This window comes from Macaca nemestrina, chromosome 6 (assembly GCF_043159975.1).
Source record: "Macaca nemestrina isolate mMacNem1 chromosome 6, mMacNem.hap1, whole genome shotgun sequence".
Classification (NCBI taxonomy): Eukaryota; Metazoa; Chordata; class Mammalia; order Primates; family Cercopithecidae; genus Macaca; species Macaca nemestrina.
In genome coordinates, this window is record NC_092130.1 from 148,082,968 (window position 1) to 148,103,880 (window position 20,913).

The window sequence follows — 20,913 nt, forward strand, 5'->3', positions numbered from 1 at the left end:
AGGAGGAAGAAGGTGCTCCTTTTCAGTTTTGGATGCTGTAGAGTGATTCGTTTTGAAGACCAGCACACCTACTCAACTAGTCCAAGGTGCCCACCTTTCATCCTGCTCTAAGAAAGGATTTACAGGAGTGGTGTGTTGGCCATGCAGCAAAGCATGTCAGAGGCAGTCAAAACAATGATGCCAAATGAGGTGTGGTCAGCTGCCTGCGGTGCCAGCTCTTAGATGAGTCCCTCTGCTTAATCCTCAGTCTGAACTAAGGTTCTGACTCTTGTCCACTCCTGAAATGCACTAGTAACAACAGCACTAGTGGAATGTGAAGTCCTGCAATATGTGAGCAGGAAGCAACTTCCAGCAGAAAGAGGCGACAACACCATCCACAAGCAGACTAGCCAGAACGCTAAGCCAGGCTGCCAAAAGAGTCTCCTAAAACCCCAAATACCCAATGCCACCAAGCTTTGGAAAAATGAGGCATGCAAACCTTTGGCACTCCTTCATCCTTCTTCTCCCCCAAAACCCTCTTAGTCAAATACGTGATGGAAGTCTACAGACATTCTACTCAGCACCACCACAAGTGCCCACGAAATAGCAATGGTCCTTCCTGCAGCAGCTGAAAAAGTGTAAGTGAAGGGTACAGATGATAGTGAGTATATTTGGGAGGGAAGGAGGAAAACCACTCAGAAAGAAAACACACACACACACACACACACACACACACACACACACACACAGAAGGCAACAGTGAAATTCAGACCTGAACCTAGGAATTTTTAAATGGCTCAGAACAGGACACTCTGTCATCTCTGATTTAATTAGAAGACTGTTTTCAGGATGCTGAAGGCCTAGGTTCATAATCAGGCACTTACGTAATCCTCCATATTGAGACCTTGTTTCTCAACAGAACTTTTCACCTCCATGGAAAACTTCTCAAACTCGGGTTTCACTGTCCTCAGTAGAGTGACTGTCTGGAGGGACGAGTATGCTTGCTTAGCTTCGAAGTCGTGTTTGTCTCCTCTCTTCCACGAGCCATCTCCTATGAAAGAAATAAAAATATTTGCAATTCCAAGCCAGCCACCAAAAAGAGGCCATTCTGCCTTTACAACTGCGATGTGCCCCCCGCATGTTACTTTTGGCAACCAGGAAGAGAAGTATTGTCATAGCTCTGCCCTTAGGTATGATGTGATGTCAAGACCATTAAAGGAGAAGAAGGCCCTTTGCACATGTGTTCCTTTGAAACGTGAGCAAGAAAGAAGAGTACTGTTGAGGTAATTGCCTTGTAATAACCATGTAACTGCAATTTTCAGCTCTACCCCACCCCCAAAATTGCAGCACTATAAAAGAAAGAATTCAGTTTTTATTCCTTGCCATTCACACTTCTTTTTTAATACCTACGATCAAATGTGCAGGTGAATCAAGTGGCTAGTGTGGCATAATAAACCTGATGTTATGTGTGGGTGGGACGGCAGGTCACAGTGACGCACGACAATGGATATGCACAACTATTACACAGTTAGTGATGTTACTCATAAGTGGGAGTTGAACAATGAGAACACATGGACACAGGGAGGGGAACATCACACTCCAGGGCCTGTCAGGAGGTGGGGGGCTGGGGGAGGGATAGCATTAGGAGAAATACCTAATGTAGATGACGGGTTGATGTGTGCAGCAAACCACCATGGCACGTGTATACCGATGTAACAAACCTGCATGTTCTGTACATATATCCCAGAACTTAAAGTATAATTTTAAAAAAAGAAAGTTAGTGCTGTTAAAAAAGTTTGAGATTATTGATATTTCTTGAATCTTTTCAGGGTGAACAGTAGCTTAGGTGAACTCAAAGATTCGTGTCTCTCTAGTGCTAGCAACATCATAGAAATTATTTATTAGACGATGTCCATTAGTGCATTAGTGGTAATGAGATAAAAATTGCTAACATTTCTTAAGTACATATATAATAATTGCTAACATTTATTAAGTATATATATAATAATAATAATTAACATTGCTAACATTTATTAAGCACATATGTAATAATAATAAAATAAATAATAAAATAAAAATAATAAAAGCTCTATTTGTTGAGCACTTTATATGCATAAAAATAATTCCTCCTCACAAGACCCTGCGATATGGGGACTATGATCCTCTCTATTTTACAGATAAGGAAACTGATGCAGTGAGAAGCTGGGTATCCCAGTCTTTCACAGGTCTCTCTTTTACAAAAGCAAAAAATTACGTGAGTAAGAATAATTACTTTTCTCTTCGTTATTTTATTTTCCAGAAAACATGTGGCTTACAGGGCCCCAAAAGACAAGGTGGACCTCTAACTTTTGACAATAAGCTATTTTTCTATGAACTATTATTATGATTCCTGGTGATCTCTGAAAATACAAGGAACTCCACCTGCCGGAGTCCAGCGCCAGCCCCCTCATCCTTGGCAGAGGCCTCGAACCCAACAGCTAAGCCGTGAGAATGTCTCTGGGATATACGGCCAGGACTTTGTGGCACTCACTCTACTCTTTCTGAAGAAGTTTAGCAAAGATTTGGGGGCTTTGGAATTTCTATGACAGTGTGAATCAGACAAACATGTATGAACTATACAAGGTCCTGAGACTGGCAGGGTGAGCATTGTAAATACAGTCTCCACCACATTCAATGAGAGGCTGAGGGTGTGACACGTAAACAACTGAAGTTATTACAGGTAGGACCACAGCTTACTACGGGGGGTACAAGAAACAACACAGAGCAGAGAAGAAGAGGCAATGAGCTCTAACCTGGGGGAAGGCTGCATGTGAGGAAGAGGCATTAGAAAGGTCCTAACTGTGTGAACAGGATTTTAATAGGAGGGGAGGAGGGTGGAAGGCATGCTTGGCTGAGCCTACATCACAACACAGGCAAGGTGCAAATGTGCCTGACAGCCAGGAGGCAGCTGGGCACTTAGTCTAGAGCCCGAGAAAAGGCAGAGACAAAGAAAATGTTTGCAGAGGCATCTGTATAATCATAATCCTAATAATAGCAACCATTTATTAGTTGCTTACATGTGCCAGGGAGCTGTTAAAAGATAAATAAGACACAGCTGAGGACAGAATTCATTAGGCACTAAATCTGAACTCATTGAGCACAAGATTAACTTTCAGGCCACTGAGCAAAACTTGACAAAGTCTTCCTCCTCTCCCATGAAACCTCCCAGACACTGAGGAGGCAACAGTGTGGGCAGAGTCATACCCATGCTCGGGCCAGTGAGCCATCAAGCAGGCAAAACCAGCTGGATGCTCAATCATCAAGATACAGCATGGCCTTTGTTAAGAGGCCAAGTCCATCGCCAGGAAGACCCCAAATTCTAAGAATGCTCAGGACATCTTTGTCCAATGGAGGAGCCCATTGCTTGCAGGCATGCAATAAATAGTTATTGATTCATTTTTCATTGACTCAAAGTATCAAGACTCAGTAGAGGTGATGTCTCAAGCAAAGAGGGAGCGAGTTTCAGCTCTGGAAAAAAAGTTTTCTCCAGGGGTCTAAGAAGGGAAATGCTTAACTCTACAGACTTGTATGCTATGTAATTAGAAAATACACATAGAACTAGAAACTGCAACTATCTCAGGGAACGAAATGGACAAAAACTTTTTTAATTTGCAAAGAAGCAAAATCCAGTATAATAAATCTGTCTACCACAATCTAAAAAGTAATGGCTTTGGAATTTTGTTTTCCTTTTTTTTTTTTTCTTTTCTTTTTTTCCTTTTTTTTTTCTTTCTTTTATTTTATTTATTTATTTATTTATTTATTTATTTATTTATTTATTTATTTATTGAGATACAGTCTCTCTCTGTCACCCAGGCTGGAGTGCAGTGGCATGATCTCAGCCCACTGCAACCTTTGCCTTCAGGGTTCAAGCAATTCTCCTTCCTCAGCCTCCCAAGTAACTGGGATTACAGACATGCACCACCACATCCAGTTAATTTTTGTATTTTTATTAGGGACACGGTTTCACTGTCTTGGCCAGGCTGGTTTCGAACTCCTGACCTCAAGTGATCCACCTGCCTCAGCCTCCCAAAGTGTTGGGATTACAGGCATGAGCCACCGAGCCTGGCCTGGAGTTTTGCTTCCTAGAAAAAAAGGATGGAAATAGTAGTGCTTAATAAATTTAAGCCAAGCTAAATTGGTATCTATTCTAACCATAACTGATACTATGAGTTCCTGCTTTTGTGGGCATTTCTAACTGTGGTGTGTCAGTAACATCTCCCATATCAGGGCTGTTGAGCATTAGGAAAGCAGAGGTCGGCTTGGCATGATGCCCCATCAGTGGGGACAAACTTAATGCAGTAGACAACTGGGTGCCTCTGGAGATTTATGAGCAGAACAGAAGAGTGATATGATGAGAATCAGCCTTGGGAAATAGCAGTGGATTAGGGTGGGGGAGACACCAAGCGTTCACAGCCACAGTAATCCAGGCAAGAGGTTAGGGAAGGTTATATGTGGGAAGTCACACCAAAAAAGTTAAAAATGGTTCTCGGGATGGTTACAATTATGCGCAAGTTTTCTTTTCTTTTCTTTTCTTTTTGGTATTTTTCTGAATATAGTAAATTTTCAACAATAAGCCTTGACTTTTATTATCAAAAAAAGAGAGCCCTTGAGAACAAAGGCAGAGTGCTGTGCGTTAGGAATCTTAAGACTGTACAACAGTTAGGGAGTGAGGGACAACAGAGAGGGAGGCACGTCACAGATGACGCCAAGGAGAAAAGGAAAACAGGTTATCAGTAAAGCAGCAGCAGAGCCGGGTGGAGGAGGAGGGGGTTAGGAGGACATGGAAATGATGATTTCAGTTAGGGGTATGGTAAATCCAAGGCGACTGCAGAATGTCCAAGTGACCACCAGGCTAAAGGTGGAAACACTAGTCCGAAGTCAAAAAGAGGAGTGAGGATTAGAGACCGTGCTGGGTGTCATTTCTACACGGCTCCAAGTTAGAAACCAGGGGCTGCCTCGCCAGACATGAAAGACAGTGCAGAAAGCAGAGGGAGAAGGGCAGAGCACAGACACTTTGGGGGGATGCTATTTTTAGTGGGCAAGAGGAGTAAGAGGAGACAGAGAGGAGCTAACAGAGAACCAGAAGAATGCTGTGTCGCCAAAGCTAAGAGCATAGGGTTACCAGAAAGGGATGGATGACAACAAGATTGAATGCTCTAGAGCAGTGCTGTCTCACAGAGGAGCCACTAGCCACATGTGTGACTATTTAAATGCAATTAAAATTAAAAATTCAGCTCTTCAGTCACACTTGCCATATTTAAAGCGCTCAATGCCGCATGTGGCTAGTGGCTACCATATTGGGCAGCACAGACTAGAACACAGCCGTCATTGCAGAAAGTTCCATTGGGTGGCACAGCTTTGGAGGCATGGAAGCATGGTCTCAGGTAAGGCTAATGGATTTGGTCATGAGAAGCTCACTGGTGACCTTGAGGACAGCACTTGCAGAGGAGTGGTGGATACTAATGCCGTATTAAACACCCAAGCTCGCACTGGGTCCAGAATACTTATGAAAGAGAAAAGTAGTCTGCTCAGCACCAAGCCCTATGCCCAGCAACCCTGTGGCTGAAGAGCTGCAGCCAATAAAGGGTACCCATGTTGGGGTAACTGTGCCATCCTGTAGTTCCCAGTACTTATATAGGACCTAGCACATAGTAAACTTTCAATATATGTCACCTGAATGAGTAGCTGAGCCATCAGAATCTGTCCAAGAAATGAATGCTTAGCATTCACCTGGCCTGGCCCCACAGTACTGTGGCTCTTCAGCTCTGGTGGTCATTTAAGGAGAGAAAATCACTGCCTTCCTTGGCTTACCCCCACCCTCTCCAAACGACCCACTGTCACATGCTTGCCATGGCTAGGCTGGTCCAATTACACCCATTGTTAATAACAGCACCCCTTAATGGGGGCTACCATTGTGCACGCTCCACACAGCTGTTCTAACCTGCAGTATTTCTTTCTTTAATTCTCATAACAACTCTTTGAAAAAGATTTAAGTACAATCCCTATTTTACAGATGAGGAAATTGAGGCTCAAGGAGATTAACATGCCCAAAGTCATTTAGCTAATAAATGATAGGAACAAGATCCTAATGCAAGCCAGACTCCAAATACCAATGCCCTACCCAAAGTACACTCATTTCATCAGAGTTTGGGTGTTCTAAGATTTAAAATTGTATATGCAGTGGTTGACAAAAACATTAAAAACAAATGTAGCAGAGGAAAAAGTATCAGAAGGGGAAGTGCCAAAATGCTGTTTAGCAGCTGTTATGATTGATGAATTATGTGAGAATTCTTTTTCTTTTTTCTGTGTTCCAAATTAACTTTAATGTACATGTATCACTTTTATGGCAAAACATAATTCTAATCTCTCCCTGGTTTTTCTGTTATTTTTCCATTTTTAGCCAGTCAAATAATTTAATTTGTGTGCATCACCAATCTCTACTGAACTTCTGTTCTCATCTTAATTAGTGCTCTCTGAGTTCTCAGGAAGATAGGGAAGCTCTACAATAATAACAGTTCTGGACAGGATCGCCCAGATAAATTACCACCTAACCTACCTTCTAAGTAGGTAATGCCAATGGACAAAAATGTCAACTGGTGCCTTTAAAAGCTCTATGGGGCAATATATATTACCTTCTTTCTAGACTTTTTTAAACCTATGTTTAAAACCTAACTTATGTCTTATTTTCAATCACTTGAATTATCCCATAATATATTATCCACTGAACTCCTGTAATCACATAATTTGGGCAAATCTGAGAATCTTTTTTTGAGTGCTCACCAAGATCAAACAATCTAGTAATTAGTAAAAATAGATACTCTATCAATATGTTTGTTTCAATCCAACATCAAATAAGTAGTGACTAAAATTAGATGCCTTGGCCGGACATGGTGGCTCACATCTGTAATCCCAGCACTTTGGCATGCTGAGGCAGGTGGATCATCTGAGGTCAGGAGTTCGAAACCAGCCTAGCCAATATGGTGAAACCCTGTCTCTACTAAAAATACAAAAATTAGCCGGGCTTAGTGGCACATGCCTATAATCCCAGCTACTCGGGAGGCTGAGGCAGGAGAATTGCTTGAACACAGGAGGCAGAGGTTGCAGTGAGCTGAGATCATGCCATTGCAATCCAGCCTGGGTGACAACAGTGAAACTGTCTCAAAAAACAAATAAAATAAAATAGTAATAAATAATAAAATAAATAAAATAAAACAGAGGCCTTTTCCTAGAAAAAGTATAGGGTTTGGTATGAAGAGGCCCAGGGAGAGGTAGATGTTGAAGAACTTTTCATGAACATATATATCTGATTATTGGGGTACAAAGTTTCAAACAAGGCCCTTTACTACTGATGTATAGCAGAAGCTCGGTCTAGGTCACTCTGCCCACCATGTGATTCTGTTGACTGCTTCTACCCCAAGGAAAAAGGTGCTTCAGAGTCTGTGGAAGATGGACAGTTGCCTTCCTACATCCACGCTGTCTTCTTCCTTAGTAACAGATTCCTAAATTGATGTAGGATAGCAGTGAGTCCAATTAAAAGCACACATTCCCTGATATCCCTTATTACTAGAGCTAGTCAGTGAAATGTAAGCAGAAGTTAATGAGTGGGGCTTCCAGGAAAGCCTTTCACAGAGAACCACGTCATCCAGGAGGGTCTCTTTTTACCTGTTGTCTTTTCTCTTTGTCTTGCCTAGAATTAACACATGATCCCTGGAGCTCTAGCCACCATATTTGATCTTGAGAATGGATTTTATGCACTAAGATTAAGAGTAGCAGGAAAACAGAACCAGCCTGGACTCCTGATGACATTAGGAAGTCATCATCCCTGCCTTCAACTTCCCACCTCTGGATGTGTTTCAGGTAAGGGAATAAATCTCTACATTTATTTAAAATCACTACAACTGGACTTCTTGGTTAGGTGCATGAAGATGCAATTCCTAACGCACCCAGGTGATTGGGATGTATTATATTAACATTGGCTAACCTGATAACAGAATGTATGGCCTTAAATCTATCTATAAACCTATCACCACAGAAAAAAATGTATAAACTTAAGATAATTTTTTAAGTATTAGGTGTAATGGTCAAAATAAACTAGGACTAATAAAATATAGCTAACATTTATTAAATAGTTATTCCGAGAAATTTGCAAGATATTTTATATACATCACCTCATTTATTACTCAATCTGATGCCGTAAGATAAGTATTATTATTCTCATTAGAAGAAACTAAGGCTTGCAGGGGAGGGCAGAGTTATGTTACTTTGCCAGGGTTAAAGATTAAGCCCTTAACCATCTCTTAACCCTTAGCTCTTAGAGCTAACAGCTAGTACATGGCAGAGCCTCTCAGGCAGAACAACACCAAAGCACAAAGTCAGAGCAAATATGGTGTAAATGTAAAATATAAAGGATCTAATCAGAAACCCCAAGTATACTTTGTAAGTTGTGTAAGAGCATTCTGTATAACTCTGTGTAGTAGAATTTTCAAGAAGCAGAAAAATTAAACTCATAGGAAAGGAAGTGTTAAAAAGTTGCCCAAACATCACCAGCAATAAGTCATATAGTATGGCTTCTTATGCACTGGTATTATGCAATGAGAGGGACACAACATCATGCCTGCAGTATTCTCACCAAAATGCACAAACTCAATCTCATTGTGGAAAAATACCAGATAAATCCAAATTGAAAGACATTCTACAAAATAATGGGTTCATGAAAAGTGTCAAAGTTAGAATAATCTTCCTTATATCTAAAAAAAACTTGTTGAAATTTTTATAAGAAATTTACTTAACCTCAATGTAAGGAAAAATTGTCCTCTTCACCATGTTGAGTCTTCCAATTCATGAACAAGGTATGTCTCTCATTAATATAGATCATTTTTTTATTTCTTTCATTAGTGGTTTCATCAGCGTTTTGTAGTTTTCAGCAAAAAACAAAAACTAGATATTTTTTAGTTTACATTTTTTAAATGTTTCTTTTTTGACTAAATGATATTATATTGTTGATTTTGACATCTACATGTTGATTGCTAGAATATAGAAACACAAGTGATTTTTGTATGTTGAACCTGTATCTTGGGACCTTGCTAAACTCATTAAATAGCTTTAAGGAATTTTTGTAGATTATTTGGGATTCAATACATAGACAGCCATGACATCTGTACAAAACAGCAGATTCTTCTTTTCCAACCTGTATGCTTTTTATTTTCCTTTCTTGCCCTGTTTATCTGGCTAGAACCCCTAGTGGCAAATTGAATGAGTAATGAAGGTGAACATCCTTGCTTAGTTTCTCATATTATGGGAAAAGCATTAAGTCTTTCACCATTAATTGTGATATCAGCTGTAAGGTTTTTGTAGTATTCTTTGTCAACCTAAGCAGGTTCCCCTATATTTCTTGTTTTATTATTTTTTATTTTTTTTATTTTTAAGATCATGAATGGGTGTTGAACTTTGTTAAAAGCTTGTTCTGTATCTATTGATATGATCATGTGATTTTTTTTTCTTTAACTTCCTTAATGTGATGGATTAAATTGATTGCTTTTCAAATATCCTCAACTAACTTTGCATCCCTGGGATAAACCCCACTTGGTCATAGTGAAAACTTTTTTTTTTAAGTGTCAAAGTCATGAAAGAAGGAAAGACTGAGGAACTATCACATACTGGAGGAGATAAAGGAGGCATAACAACTAAATGGCAGTGTGAGATCCTGGATTGGATCCTGGAACAGAAAAAGGACATTAGAGAAGTGGTGGTAAACTTCAAATAGGCCTGTAGTTTAGTTAATAATATTGTGCCAACATTAATTTCCCTGTTTTGATCATTGTACTATGGTTATCTGGTAACATTAGAGTAAGCTTGGTAAAATATGTACAGTCAAGCCCCAAATAACATTTCAGTCGATGACAAACCACATATATGACAGCAGTCCCATAATGTTATAAAACTGTATTTTTACTATACCTTTTCTATGCTTAGATAGAATCTATGTTTAGATACCCAAATCCTATTGTGCTATAACTGTCTACAGTATTCAGTATGGTAACTTGCTGTACATGTTTATCGCCTACGAGCAACAAGCTATACCGTATAGCATAGGTGTGTAGTAAGCTATATGCCATTTAGGTTTGTATGAAAACCATCTATGGTGTTCATACAATGCTGAACCTGCCTAACCACTCATTTCTCAGAATGTATCTTCATCATTAAGCAACACATAACTGTACATGAAGTCTCTATACAGATTAAGCATCCTACTCCAAAAATGGGAAATCCAAAATGTTCCAAAATTCAAAACTTTTTGAGCACCAACATAACAACATAACACCACATGTGGAAAATTCCACACTTGACTTCATGTGATGGGTCAAAACACAGGCACACGATATACAGATTATTCGGCATCCTTAGGGAAAAAGTTAAATTATCTTTAGGCTATGTGTATAAGGTATATGGAACATAAATGAATTTCATGTTTAGACTTGGGTCCCATCTCCAAGATGTCTCATTTTACAGATATATATATATATATATATATATATATATATATACACACACACACACACACACGTATATATATATCACACAAAGATTCCAAAATCCAAATAAAAACTTGGAATCTGAAACACTTTAATACCAAGAATTTCAAATAAGTGATTCTCAACTTACATTTTTTGTAAGTTTTTTATGTGTGAAATTATTTCACTATAGAAGAGTTTTTTTAAGTTGTCCAAAAATTACTTCCAGAAAGAAGTTAGGTGCAAATACAGAGTTGAACTTTTTTTTTATTTCAAGGAATATTCCTATGGTATCAAAATTGTTATAGAGCATGGAAAACAATGGAAAGTATCTCAATTAATTCTATAAAGCTAATAAGAACCTGATACTAAAATCTGGCAATGTCGTCCCAAAAAAATACTTTTTTTTTTTTCTGAGATCAAGTTTCTCTCTTGTTGCCCAGGCTGGAGTGCAGTGGTGAGATCTCAGCTCACTACAGCCTCCACCTCCCAGGTTCAAGCGATTCTCGTGCCTCAGCCTCCCAAGTAGCTGGGATTATAGGCGCACACCACCACGCCCAGCTAATTTTTGTATTTTTAGTAGAGACGGGGTTTCACCATGTTGGCCAGGCAGTCTTGAACTCCTGACCTCAGGTAGTCCATCTGCCTCGGCCTCCCAAAGTGCTAGCATTAAAGGCATGAGCCACTGCAGTCCAGCCAAAAAGTGCTCTTGAATCTCACTCATGAATATGGATCCAAAACCCTAAATAAAACACTAAAAACTTAAACTCAACAATATATCTTTTAAAAAATCATCATGACAAAGTACACTTGATTCCAAGAATGCCATGGTGGCCCAATATTTTTAAATTTATTAGGAGAACAGGTCAAATGCATTTGATATTATTCAATATTCATTTCTGATTTTAAAAATCAGACTTGATAAACTAGGAATAAAAGGGTACTTTACCATCTACTTCATGACAGAAGTCAAAATTTAAAGTATAACCCCCGTTATATGATATTATTCTGGAAGTTCTTGCCAATGCAATGAGAAAAGAATAAGAAATAGGATGTTCAACTATCAAAATGGAGGAAAAAACTGTCATTGTTATTTGAAATGATACAAAAACTATTAGAGCAGAGGATTTTAATAAGTAGAATTCTTGCAAAATAAATAAACAAGAACTCATTGCTTCTCTACATAAATAGCATTCCAAAATACAATGGGAAAAGATCATGATCATAATAACAACCAAAAAACATAAAATACCTAAGAACAAACACAAGAAAAATGCACAATATAAATGAGAAAACTGCAAAACTTTGCTTATAAACATAAAAAGAAATTCAATTAAATAAAATAAGGTAAAAGTTAGATTATACAGGGTTGACAAGGTTACAAGAAAACAGATAATTACACACTTTGCTGCAAAAGTAAAAATGAACAATATCTATCAAAACCTAAATGGCAGGCAGCATGGTGGTTCATGCTTGTAGTCCCTTTAGACTTTGGGAGGCTGAGGCAGGCAGATCACTTGAGCCCAGGAGTTCAAGCCTAGCCTAGGCAACATGATGAAACCCTGTCTCTAAAGAAAATAAAAGAAATTAACCAGGCTTGGTGGCACATGCCTGTAGTCCCAGCTACTCAGGAGACTGAGGTAGAAGGATCACTTGAGCCCAGGGTGTTGAGGCTACAGTGAACCAAGATCACGCCACTATACTCCAGCCTAGGCAACAGGGTGAGACCCTGTCTCAAAAAAAAAAAAAAAAAAGATTAAAAGCACATAACCTTTGAGCCAGCAATTCTACTTCTAGAAATTTATTTTACAGATGATATATATATGTACAAATATGTGAGAGAGAGTGTGTGTATATGTGTGTGTGTATACTCAACACAGCACCGTTCTTAATAGCAAAAAGCTGGGAACAACATCAATATTGAAAAATAAGACTTATAAAAGATGATTATCAACATTATGAAAGAACATAGAGCCATACCATAAATAGTATGATCAATATATTGAAGAATATTTTTGTAAGACATATATTTATAAAATAGGCAGGATGTACATACTTCTAAAAATTATCAATGTACTTTTGTCTGCGTGGCAGAATTATGATAACTTATTTACTTTCCCGTGCTTTTCTGTGTTTTCTAAATTGTCTACAATACTCACGTATTGTAATTAACAGGGAAAAGTAATAAAGGCTTTATCTGTGGATGAGAGGAATTCTAGTACCTAACATTTGTATTAGGTACTTGCCAGACCTAATGTCTCTAAATTCACATGCACTGCCTCTAAATTCTGTATTTGTAGTTGCCAACTTGCAAAACTCAACATACATGTTTTTCATTTTCACTAGTTTCTACCATTATTTCAATGAACTCAACCCTGCAGCTCGTAGTAAAACTGCATTCTGATCTTGAGTCAAGAAGTGAAACCACCACTCTGCTTGTGTGAAACAGAGAGGAAAAGACCATCATGGCAGCAAGGAGGGCAAAATAGGGTGTTTATCTTGCAAACCTCAAATCTCCAATTTTATCCGCTACAGGAAGCAGTGGCTACTTTTGTTTCATCAACTTTTCTTTATCTCCATGATAAGTGTGTTTTATTATCTGTATATGCACAATGATGTACTGCTCCAGTAAACCAGGATATCAGAGCAGGAAACCGGGGCTTATGTTTTAAGGTTTAGATCCTGTCCAACTATATCTCATCAGCAAGAACTGGGACGTGAAGCTCAGTATAAACATGCCATTTGTGATATACACACTTACACTTCCCTTACCACTGCTCCACTCTGAGCAGCCAGCATGCAGCGTTTGAGAACATGTTCTGTAGCCCTGTGCTGTCTGCTTCAGAGAGAGCCCTAACCACATTTGGGGGAGAAATGTCTTGTACCTATTATCTTTATGATCTCCTTAAACACCCTCCATAACAGGAACCCTGCAAACTTCCCCAGATTCATTATAGGGAATTAAATGCTTTCAACTCTATACATTAGTGGCTCACAATTTCTCTATAGGAGAGGTTTAAGGTGCAGTAATCTGAAAGAAAGGGGACTGGGAACAGTAGCTTTCAAATGATTTTTACCTCAATTTGCAATAACAGTTATTTTATTTCACACTGTGGCCCATTGTAAACACAGGTGTAACATGCACATATACACACAAATGTGCAATAATATTACTAAAGTAAAAACTTTCTAAAACAATACACATGCTAAGTGTGACACACCTTTACCTGTTCAGTAGTGTTATGTTCTAGTCTATTCCATTCTATTAAAAATTCTGCCCAAATCTCATTGAAATTATTCTGTTCATGATACTTTCATGATGATAGCAACATGCAGTTGGAAAAGCACTGGACAAGGGGTCTTTGGGACCTGGATTTATGATCATTTGGAGTGCAGGACTGGGCTACGCTCATACCCAGACAGGAGTCTTGACATCACAGGACTATGGTATCTTTTTGCTCTAATTGAATTGTTAGAGATCAAGCAAATTCAAGAAATTTGAGAAGCTGTAGGAGTGTTCAGAGTCACAAATTTCCAAAATTGCATTTATGGCAATCGCATTTATGGACATATTTCAAATTTTTGAATCTTTCTCACAACCCCCTTGTTTTTTATTTTAACTTTTATTCTAGATACAAGGGGTACATGTGCAGATTTGTTACATGGAAATATTGTGTGATGCTGGGGTTTGGAGTATGTTTCCCATCACCTAAGTAGTGAATGTAAATACCCAACAGCGTTTTCTAACCCATCCCCACCACCCCCAGGAGTCCCCAGTGCCTATTGTTTCCATGTTTATGTCCATGTGTGCTCAATGTTTAGCTCCCACTTATAAGTGAGAACATGCAGTGTTTGGTTTTCTGTTCCCACTTTAATTTGTTTGGATCATGGCCTCCAGCTCCATTAATGTTGCTGCCAAGGACATGATTCCATTCTTTTATATAGCTGCATAGTATTCCATGGTGTTTATGTACCACATATTATTTATCCAACCCACCATTCATCGGCATCTGATAACCTCTCTTGGAACCTTAGCAGAGGAGGGGAAAGTGGAAGCAGAGTTACCATAGGAAGAGCTGTTGAAGAGTTCAATGTTGAAGAAGGCGTAGTCTCCACTGGTCATGCCATGCCTGTGTGCCGCCAGCATGATGCTCCGGACGGTGTCACTGCTCGCACACATGATCACCACTAGGGGAGGAACAAACAACACACATGAGGCACCCCTTTGCAGAGCACTTTGAGCATGCTGACACCAGTGAGGGGCATCTGACAAGGAATGGGATACTTGTATGGTCCTGAAGTATCTCCTCACAATCACTTATAAACTACAAATGGACCATGGAGGAACCTAGCAGACACCTCCATAACCAAGAGATGGAAGCCAACATCACCAACCATGGGAACACACACTCATGGGACACGTGGAATAACACTCTAAGGACCAAAATGTCTAGATGGGCAGTCTACATCTAATCAGAAGGAAGAAAGTCACAAACCCAACTTGGGGGATGGTCTGTAGAAAATCAGCGTATGCTCTTTAAAATGGTCAATTTCATGAACAACAAAGACAGGCTGAGGAAACATTCTAGACTGAAAGAGGCTTAAAGGAATAGGCTACTGACTACAGTGTGTGATGCTGGATTGGATTCTGGACCTTTTCTTTTAAAAAAAAGAAAAAAGTTCTTTTTAAAAAAAAACTGCATCAAATAAATCACCAGATTTGCCCAATATAAGATAGTGAAAATTGTCAACTGCTTTTTATACTTAATAGCATAGTAAATGCACTCTCCTGAAAAAGCAAACTTAATGATTTTAGAGAGAACATTAACTTGACAAATCAGAGGATTCAGGGAGTGCTACAAGCTTTCTGCTGTTTGAATTTTAAAACATTATTTTCAGGTTGTCTCAACATACATAAGAAATCATTTGTAAGATTCCAGGTGTCTCTCCCCTGTTCTCTCAGTTTATATCCACACTGTTGGATTCAAGAGGCTTCACACAACTCGAAAGCCTCTCGAACTGGATATTGTTGCCTACCATATAAGGGCTACACAGGCTAGAGTGAAGTAGGGCTTGACCATTACCCAGTCAATTTGACCCCTGTTGATAGACCCAGGTCTCCGTGACCAGATCCACTGTGTTTTGCTGCACACATACTGTGCAGAGAGACCTGGAGAGACCTGGGTGCTATAAACCGCATTATCACGATGCATGCCAGCCCTCCAAGATGTGTATATTCTTTGTAAAAGCATGGGTGCTGAAAGACGTAAAACAAACTTCAGGCTATGCCAAAGCAGCCTTGGCAACCTGCATGGAGGTTGGGCTCTTGTTGATATTTAGTTTACTGCACACGTTAATTCAGTGTTAGATCATGACTCTGACATTTCATACCCCAGAAGGGCTAGGTGTACAGCATAAAAGCTCTAGAGAAAAAGTTTCTAAAACAATACAAAATTCTTAAAGATCTGTAACAATGGGAGTAGGTGTTGTTTCTGCCCTGAAAGTATAGGTATATATTTGGGATAATCAATTCCAAGATGCCTCAGTAAGAAAGTTTTCAAAGAAACTCCTAATTATTTGTTATGACTTAGACCCTTGTTTTACCTCTGATTTGATTCTAGCCTCTTAAATGAACAAAGAGTCAAGGTGTCCCATAACACATTCAACAAGGGACTGAGGCTGGACAAGTTTGAAGAATGTGGATTCCAAGAGTAGATGTCTCCAGGAGGTTCTGGGAAGTTCTGGCTGATTGGCCACCAAGCAGCCCTCATCATTTTTCGAGCAAGTGATCATAGTCCAGGATCTGGCTCTCAATTCCAAGATGCAGAACCTGATTCTGTCAACATATAGAGAGTAGAATCATTGCTTAGGGGCAAGTTTCCAATAACCTAACTCAGATATGTGTAGGTAATCTGAAATGCATACTATTTAAATTCAATGAGGTCCAGGATGGTTATGAATATATTTGTGTCAACATGCCCTATAACTGGGCATGCTAACTGGAGAGACAAATTATAAGCAGTAGGATGCAAGTAAGGATGAAATCAGAATCAAGGAGGCCAGTAGAGGATTCAGCTGTCAAAGTCACCAGGACTTGATGACCCTAGGCATCCATCTAAGAGATATATCTGGTTCAGGACCAAACAGGCAGGGTCCAAGGACCAGAGGACCAGTTTTCCTAAACTTTGCCTGAAGTTTCCCTAAACACTGGCCTCTGTGGCACCTTTTTTCTATTTTTACATTCCTGGCCCATCTCCTTCTCTCTCTTCCTGCTATGGTTTGGTTGTGTCCCCCAGATTTCATGTGTTGGAAACTTAATGCTCAAAATCATTTGTTGGTGGTATTTGGAGATGGGGCCTTTGGTAGATACTTACGATTAGATAAGGTCATCAGGGTGGGTCCCCTAAGATGGGACTGGCAGTTTAGAAGAAGAGGAAGAGAGACCTGAGTTGGCACAAATTTGCTCTCTTACCATGTGATGCCCTCCATAGTGTTATGACACAGCAAGAAGGCCCTCACAAGATGCTGGCACTATGCTCTTGGACTTCCTAGCTTCTAGAACCATACGCTAAATAAACTTCTTTCTTTATAAATCACCCAGTCTGTGGTATTTTGTCATAGCAACAGAAAACAAACTAACAGACACCCCACCACCACCAAGTCCTTCTGATGGACACATTCTTTGTTTTGTTTTTTGTTGTTGTTATTTTGTTTGTTTGTTTGGAGACAGACTCTCACTCTGTCACCCAGACTGGAGTGCAGTGACTCAATCTTAGCTTACTGCAACCTCCATCTCCTGGGCTCACGCGATCCTCCCACCTCAGCACCTTCCAAGTAGCTGGGACTACAGGTGCATGTTACCACACCCAGCTAATTTTTGTACTTTTTGTGTAGATAGAGTTCCACCATGTTGGCCAGGCTGGTCTCAAACTCCTGGCCTCAAGTGATCTGCCCATCTTGGGCTTCCCAAAGTACTGAGATAACAGGCATGAGCCATCAGACCCAGCCTACATTCTTTCGGTAAATGTTAGTACCCACTTAGACTGAGCAAGAGAGACATAGAGTGGCACTGTGTCTATCTAAGCAGATTTTGATTATTTTAGATCTTATCCATTTTGTGTTGGCCATGTGATTTAAGACTCAAAAGGAAGCCCTAATTTCCAAGTTCATAGGCAGAGCATTGTCTTTCTTGAATAAACCAAACCCATAATGCACATTATCATCCAGTTTCAGTTCAAACTGGAACAAGCACCTAATGACACTGGCAAAGCAGTCAGAGTACACGATCCTAGATTTTTATGATGCTCCCCAATCTCTTAGGGTTGTCTCACTCATGCCTAATTGAACAGCAAGTATTTTTAGTAACTTGCCTTTATACAATCAAAAGGTTTAGAATAGTTCTAATTAAAATAACTTTCTTTTCCTGCTTATGTTTCATCAATTTATATAATAACTAATTAAATTACATATTTATCATAATAAGCACAACCAGCATCAACGGACTTGGGGACAACTCTTAGAAAATATATGAAGAAGTATGAGAAGTGTGTGGCACACTCAGGAGAACTCTACTAGCTGCCAGCATCTACCAACAAGTGATAAGATTTATAGAGAACAGAGAACATCAGCTAATCCTGCGACCTACATAAATGGAGGTTAATTAAGGCAGTTTTTGTTGTATCTCAGTATAGTTAAATACATAAATATTAATTTTGGGTCAAATTGTTAAAATTCTAAAAGAGGGGATGACGATGTAACTCTAACTTTATGTATAGACTTTTCCTCATTCTACTCTATTTTATCCTCCTTGCCAAAGAACTTTCAATGTTCCATGCCACCCTCCATCATCTGGTTCCCACAATTACTTCTGTAAATGACTTCTCACTATTGCATCATGTTCTTGCAATCACTCTAAGGACAGCAGAGAGAAATGCAAAGAGGTATCAATTCAGAGCATCAAAAACATTCCAGGTAGTATCCCTGAATCCGGGGAATAGTTATTTCCAAAACCTCAAGTTTTCATTGGGAGAAACCTCTAATGGCTTAACATTTCTCATCTCTCAATGTGCTTTCATTTTCCCTCCCCTCACCCCCAACAAGAGGAAAAGAAGTGAAATGTCTGACTGTTGAGCCTAAAACTGAGTACGCTGGCTCAGTCTTTTCTTCCTTCTTCTTTGGGTTGTGGCTGTTTGCAGAGAGCACACATCATGGGCTTCTTTTGTCACATGGTCAAGAGTTAGCAGGGGAGATTTGCAGCTAAATGGCACTGTCTGTGATTTAGTAGATATTCCTGCCTAATTCTGGGAGGAAGTAATAGCAAGCAGGCCCTTTTGGAAATAGATCTAAATCCATGTTCAACTGGTTTTATCAATAATAGGGATATATTCATATTCTCCATCTGGTTACTGTACCCAACTTCCAGTTAATTCTAAATTTAGAAGGAAAAGAGGGATATTACTGCATGGAAGCAAAGCAGAGTATGCCATGTCCTACACACTGAAAATATGATACCAAAAATGAAAAACTCAACAGTAACTTTAAAAGTGGCCAAGGAAATATCCAAACAAGATGAATTACAAAAAAAAAAAAAAAAAAGATAGGTGGTAAACAGAAGGTAAGAAAAGTAGAGGATTATTCCAAGAGGTCTAGCATCCAAATTAGAAAAAAACCTAGAAAGAGGAAATAGAGAAAATGAAAAGGATACAAGTATCACAGAAATAATTTAAGAAGTATTCCCAGAATTAAAAGAATTAAAAGATATGAGTTTCTGGATAAAAGAGGCCTATTGAGTACACAAGGAAGAGGAGAAGAGTCTAAAAATTTCCAGGAAAGCAAAGCAACGAACAATAAGTTCAGAATCCAAACTGATTCCAGATTTCTAATAACAATGTTAGAATTTAGAAGACAGTAAAGCAATACTGTCACATTTTGAGGGAAATTATTTCCAACCTAGAATACTATAATTATGTATAAAGGTATAATGAAAATTTTTAGTCACAAAACATCTCAAACTTTCGGCCTTATTCATCCTTTCTCAGAAAGCTCTTGGTAGATGTGCTCCACCAAAACAGAAACATAATCAAAAAAGAGAAACACACAGGGATCTAGCTCTACAGACAGGTGATGGAAGCCCCAGGAGGATGCTGAAGAACCCACAGTGGCCAACTGTGCAAAATATCTACAAAATAACTGGGATGCAAGGCTGGTTCAACATATGCAAATCAATAACGTAATTCATCACGTGAACAGAACCAACAACAAAAACCACATGATTATCTCAATAGATACAGAAAAGGCCTTTGACAAAATTCAGCAATGCTTCATGCTAAAAACTCTCAATAAACTAGGTATTGAAGGAATGTATCTCAAAATAATAAGCGCTATTTATGACAAATCCACAACCAATATCATACTGAATGGGCAAAAAATGGAAGCATTCCCTTTGAAAACTGGCACAAGACAGGGATGCCCTCTCTCACCACTCCTATTCAACATAGTGTTGGAAGTTCTGGCCAGGGCAATCAGGCAGGAGAAAGAAATAAAGGGTATTAAATTAGGAAATGAGGAGGTCAAATTGTCCCTGTTTGCAGATGACATGATTGTATATTTAGAAAACCCCATTATCTCAGCCCAAAATCTCCTTAAGCTGATAAGCAACTTCAGCAAAGTGTCACAATACAAAATCAATGTGCAAAAATCACAAGCATTCCTATACACCAATAACAGACAAACAGAGAGCCAAATCATGAGTGAACTCCCATTCCCAATTGCTACAAAGAGAATAAAATACCTAGGAATCCAACTTACAAGGGATGTGAAGGACCTCTTCAAGGAGAACTACAAACCACTGCTCAACAAAAATAAAATAAAATAAAAGAGGACACAAACAAATGGAATAATATTCTATGCTCATGGATAGGAAGAATCAGTATCATGAAAATGGCCATATTGCCCAAAGTAATTTATAGATTCAATGCCATCCCCATCAAGCTACCAATGACTTTCTTCACAGAATTGGAAAAAAACTACTCTAAAGTTCATATGGAATCAAAAAAGAGCCCACATTGCCAAGACAATCCTAAGCAAAAAGAACAAAGCTGGAGGCATCATGCTACCTGACTTCAAACTATACTACAAGGCAACAGCAACCAAAACAGCATGGCACTGGTACCAAAACAGAGATATAGACCAATGGAACAGAACAGAGCCCTCAGAAATAATGTCACACATCTACAGCCATCTGATCTTTGACAAACTTGACAAAAACAAGAAATGGGGGAAGGATTCCCTATTTAATAAATGGTGCTGGGAAAACTGGCTGGCCATCTGTAGAAAGTTGAAACTGGATCCCTTCCTTACACCTTACACAAAAATTAATTCAAGA

The 20,913-nt window shown here is 39.1% G+C and overlaps 1 protein-coding gene across 4 annotated transcripts in view; it reads right to left on the reverse strand.

Moving 5' to 3' along the window:
• Positions 1 to 20,913, reverse strand: part of LOC105473032 (natriuretic peptide receptor 3) — an 87,486-nt gene that overhangs the window by 58,485 nt on the left and 8,088 nt on the right. For all 4 annotated transcript variants that reach the window (XM_011726592.3, XM_071099053.1, XM_011726591.3 and 1 more), the window contains exons 2-3: positions 14,595 to 14,717; positions 864 to 1,030 (exon numbers count right to left, since the gene is read on the reverse strand). In XM_011726592.3, coding sequence (XP_011724894.2) covers positions 864 to 1,030; positions 14,595 to 14,717 — 290 coding nt within the window. The remainder of the gene's footprint in view (positions 1 to 863; positions 1,031 to 14,594; positions 14,718 to 20,913) is intronic.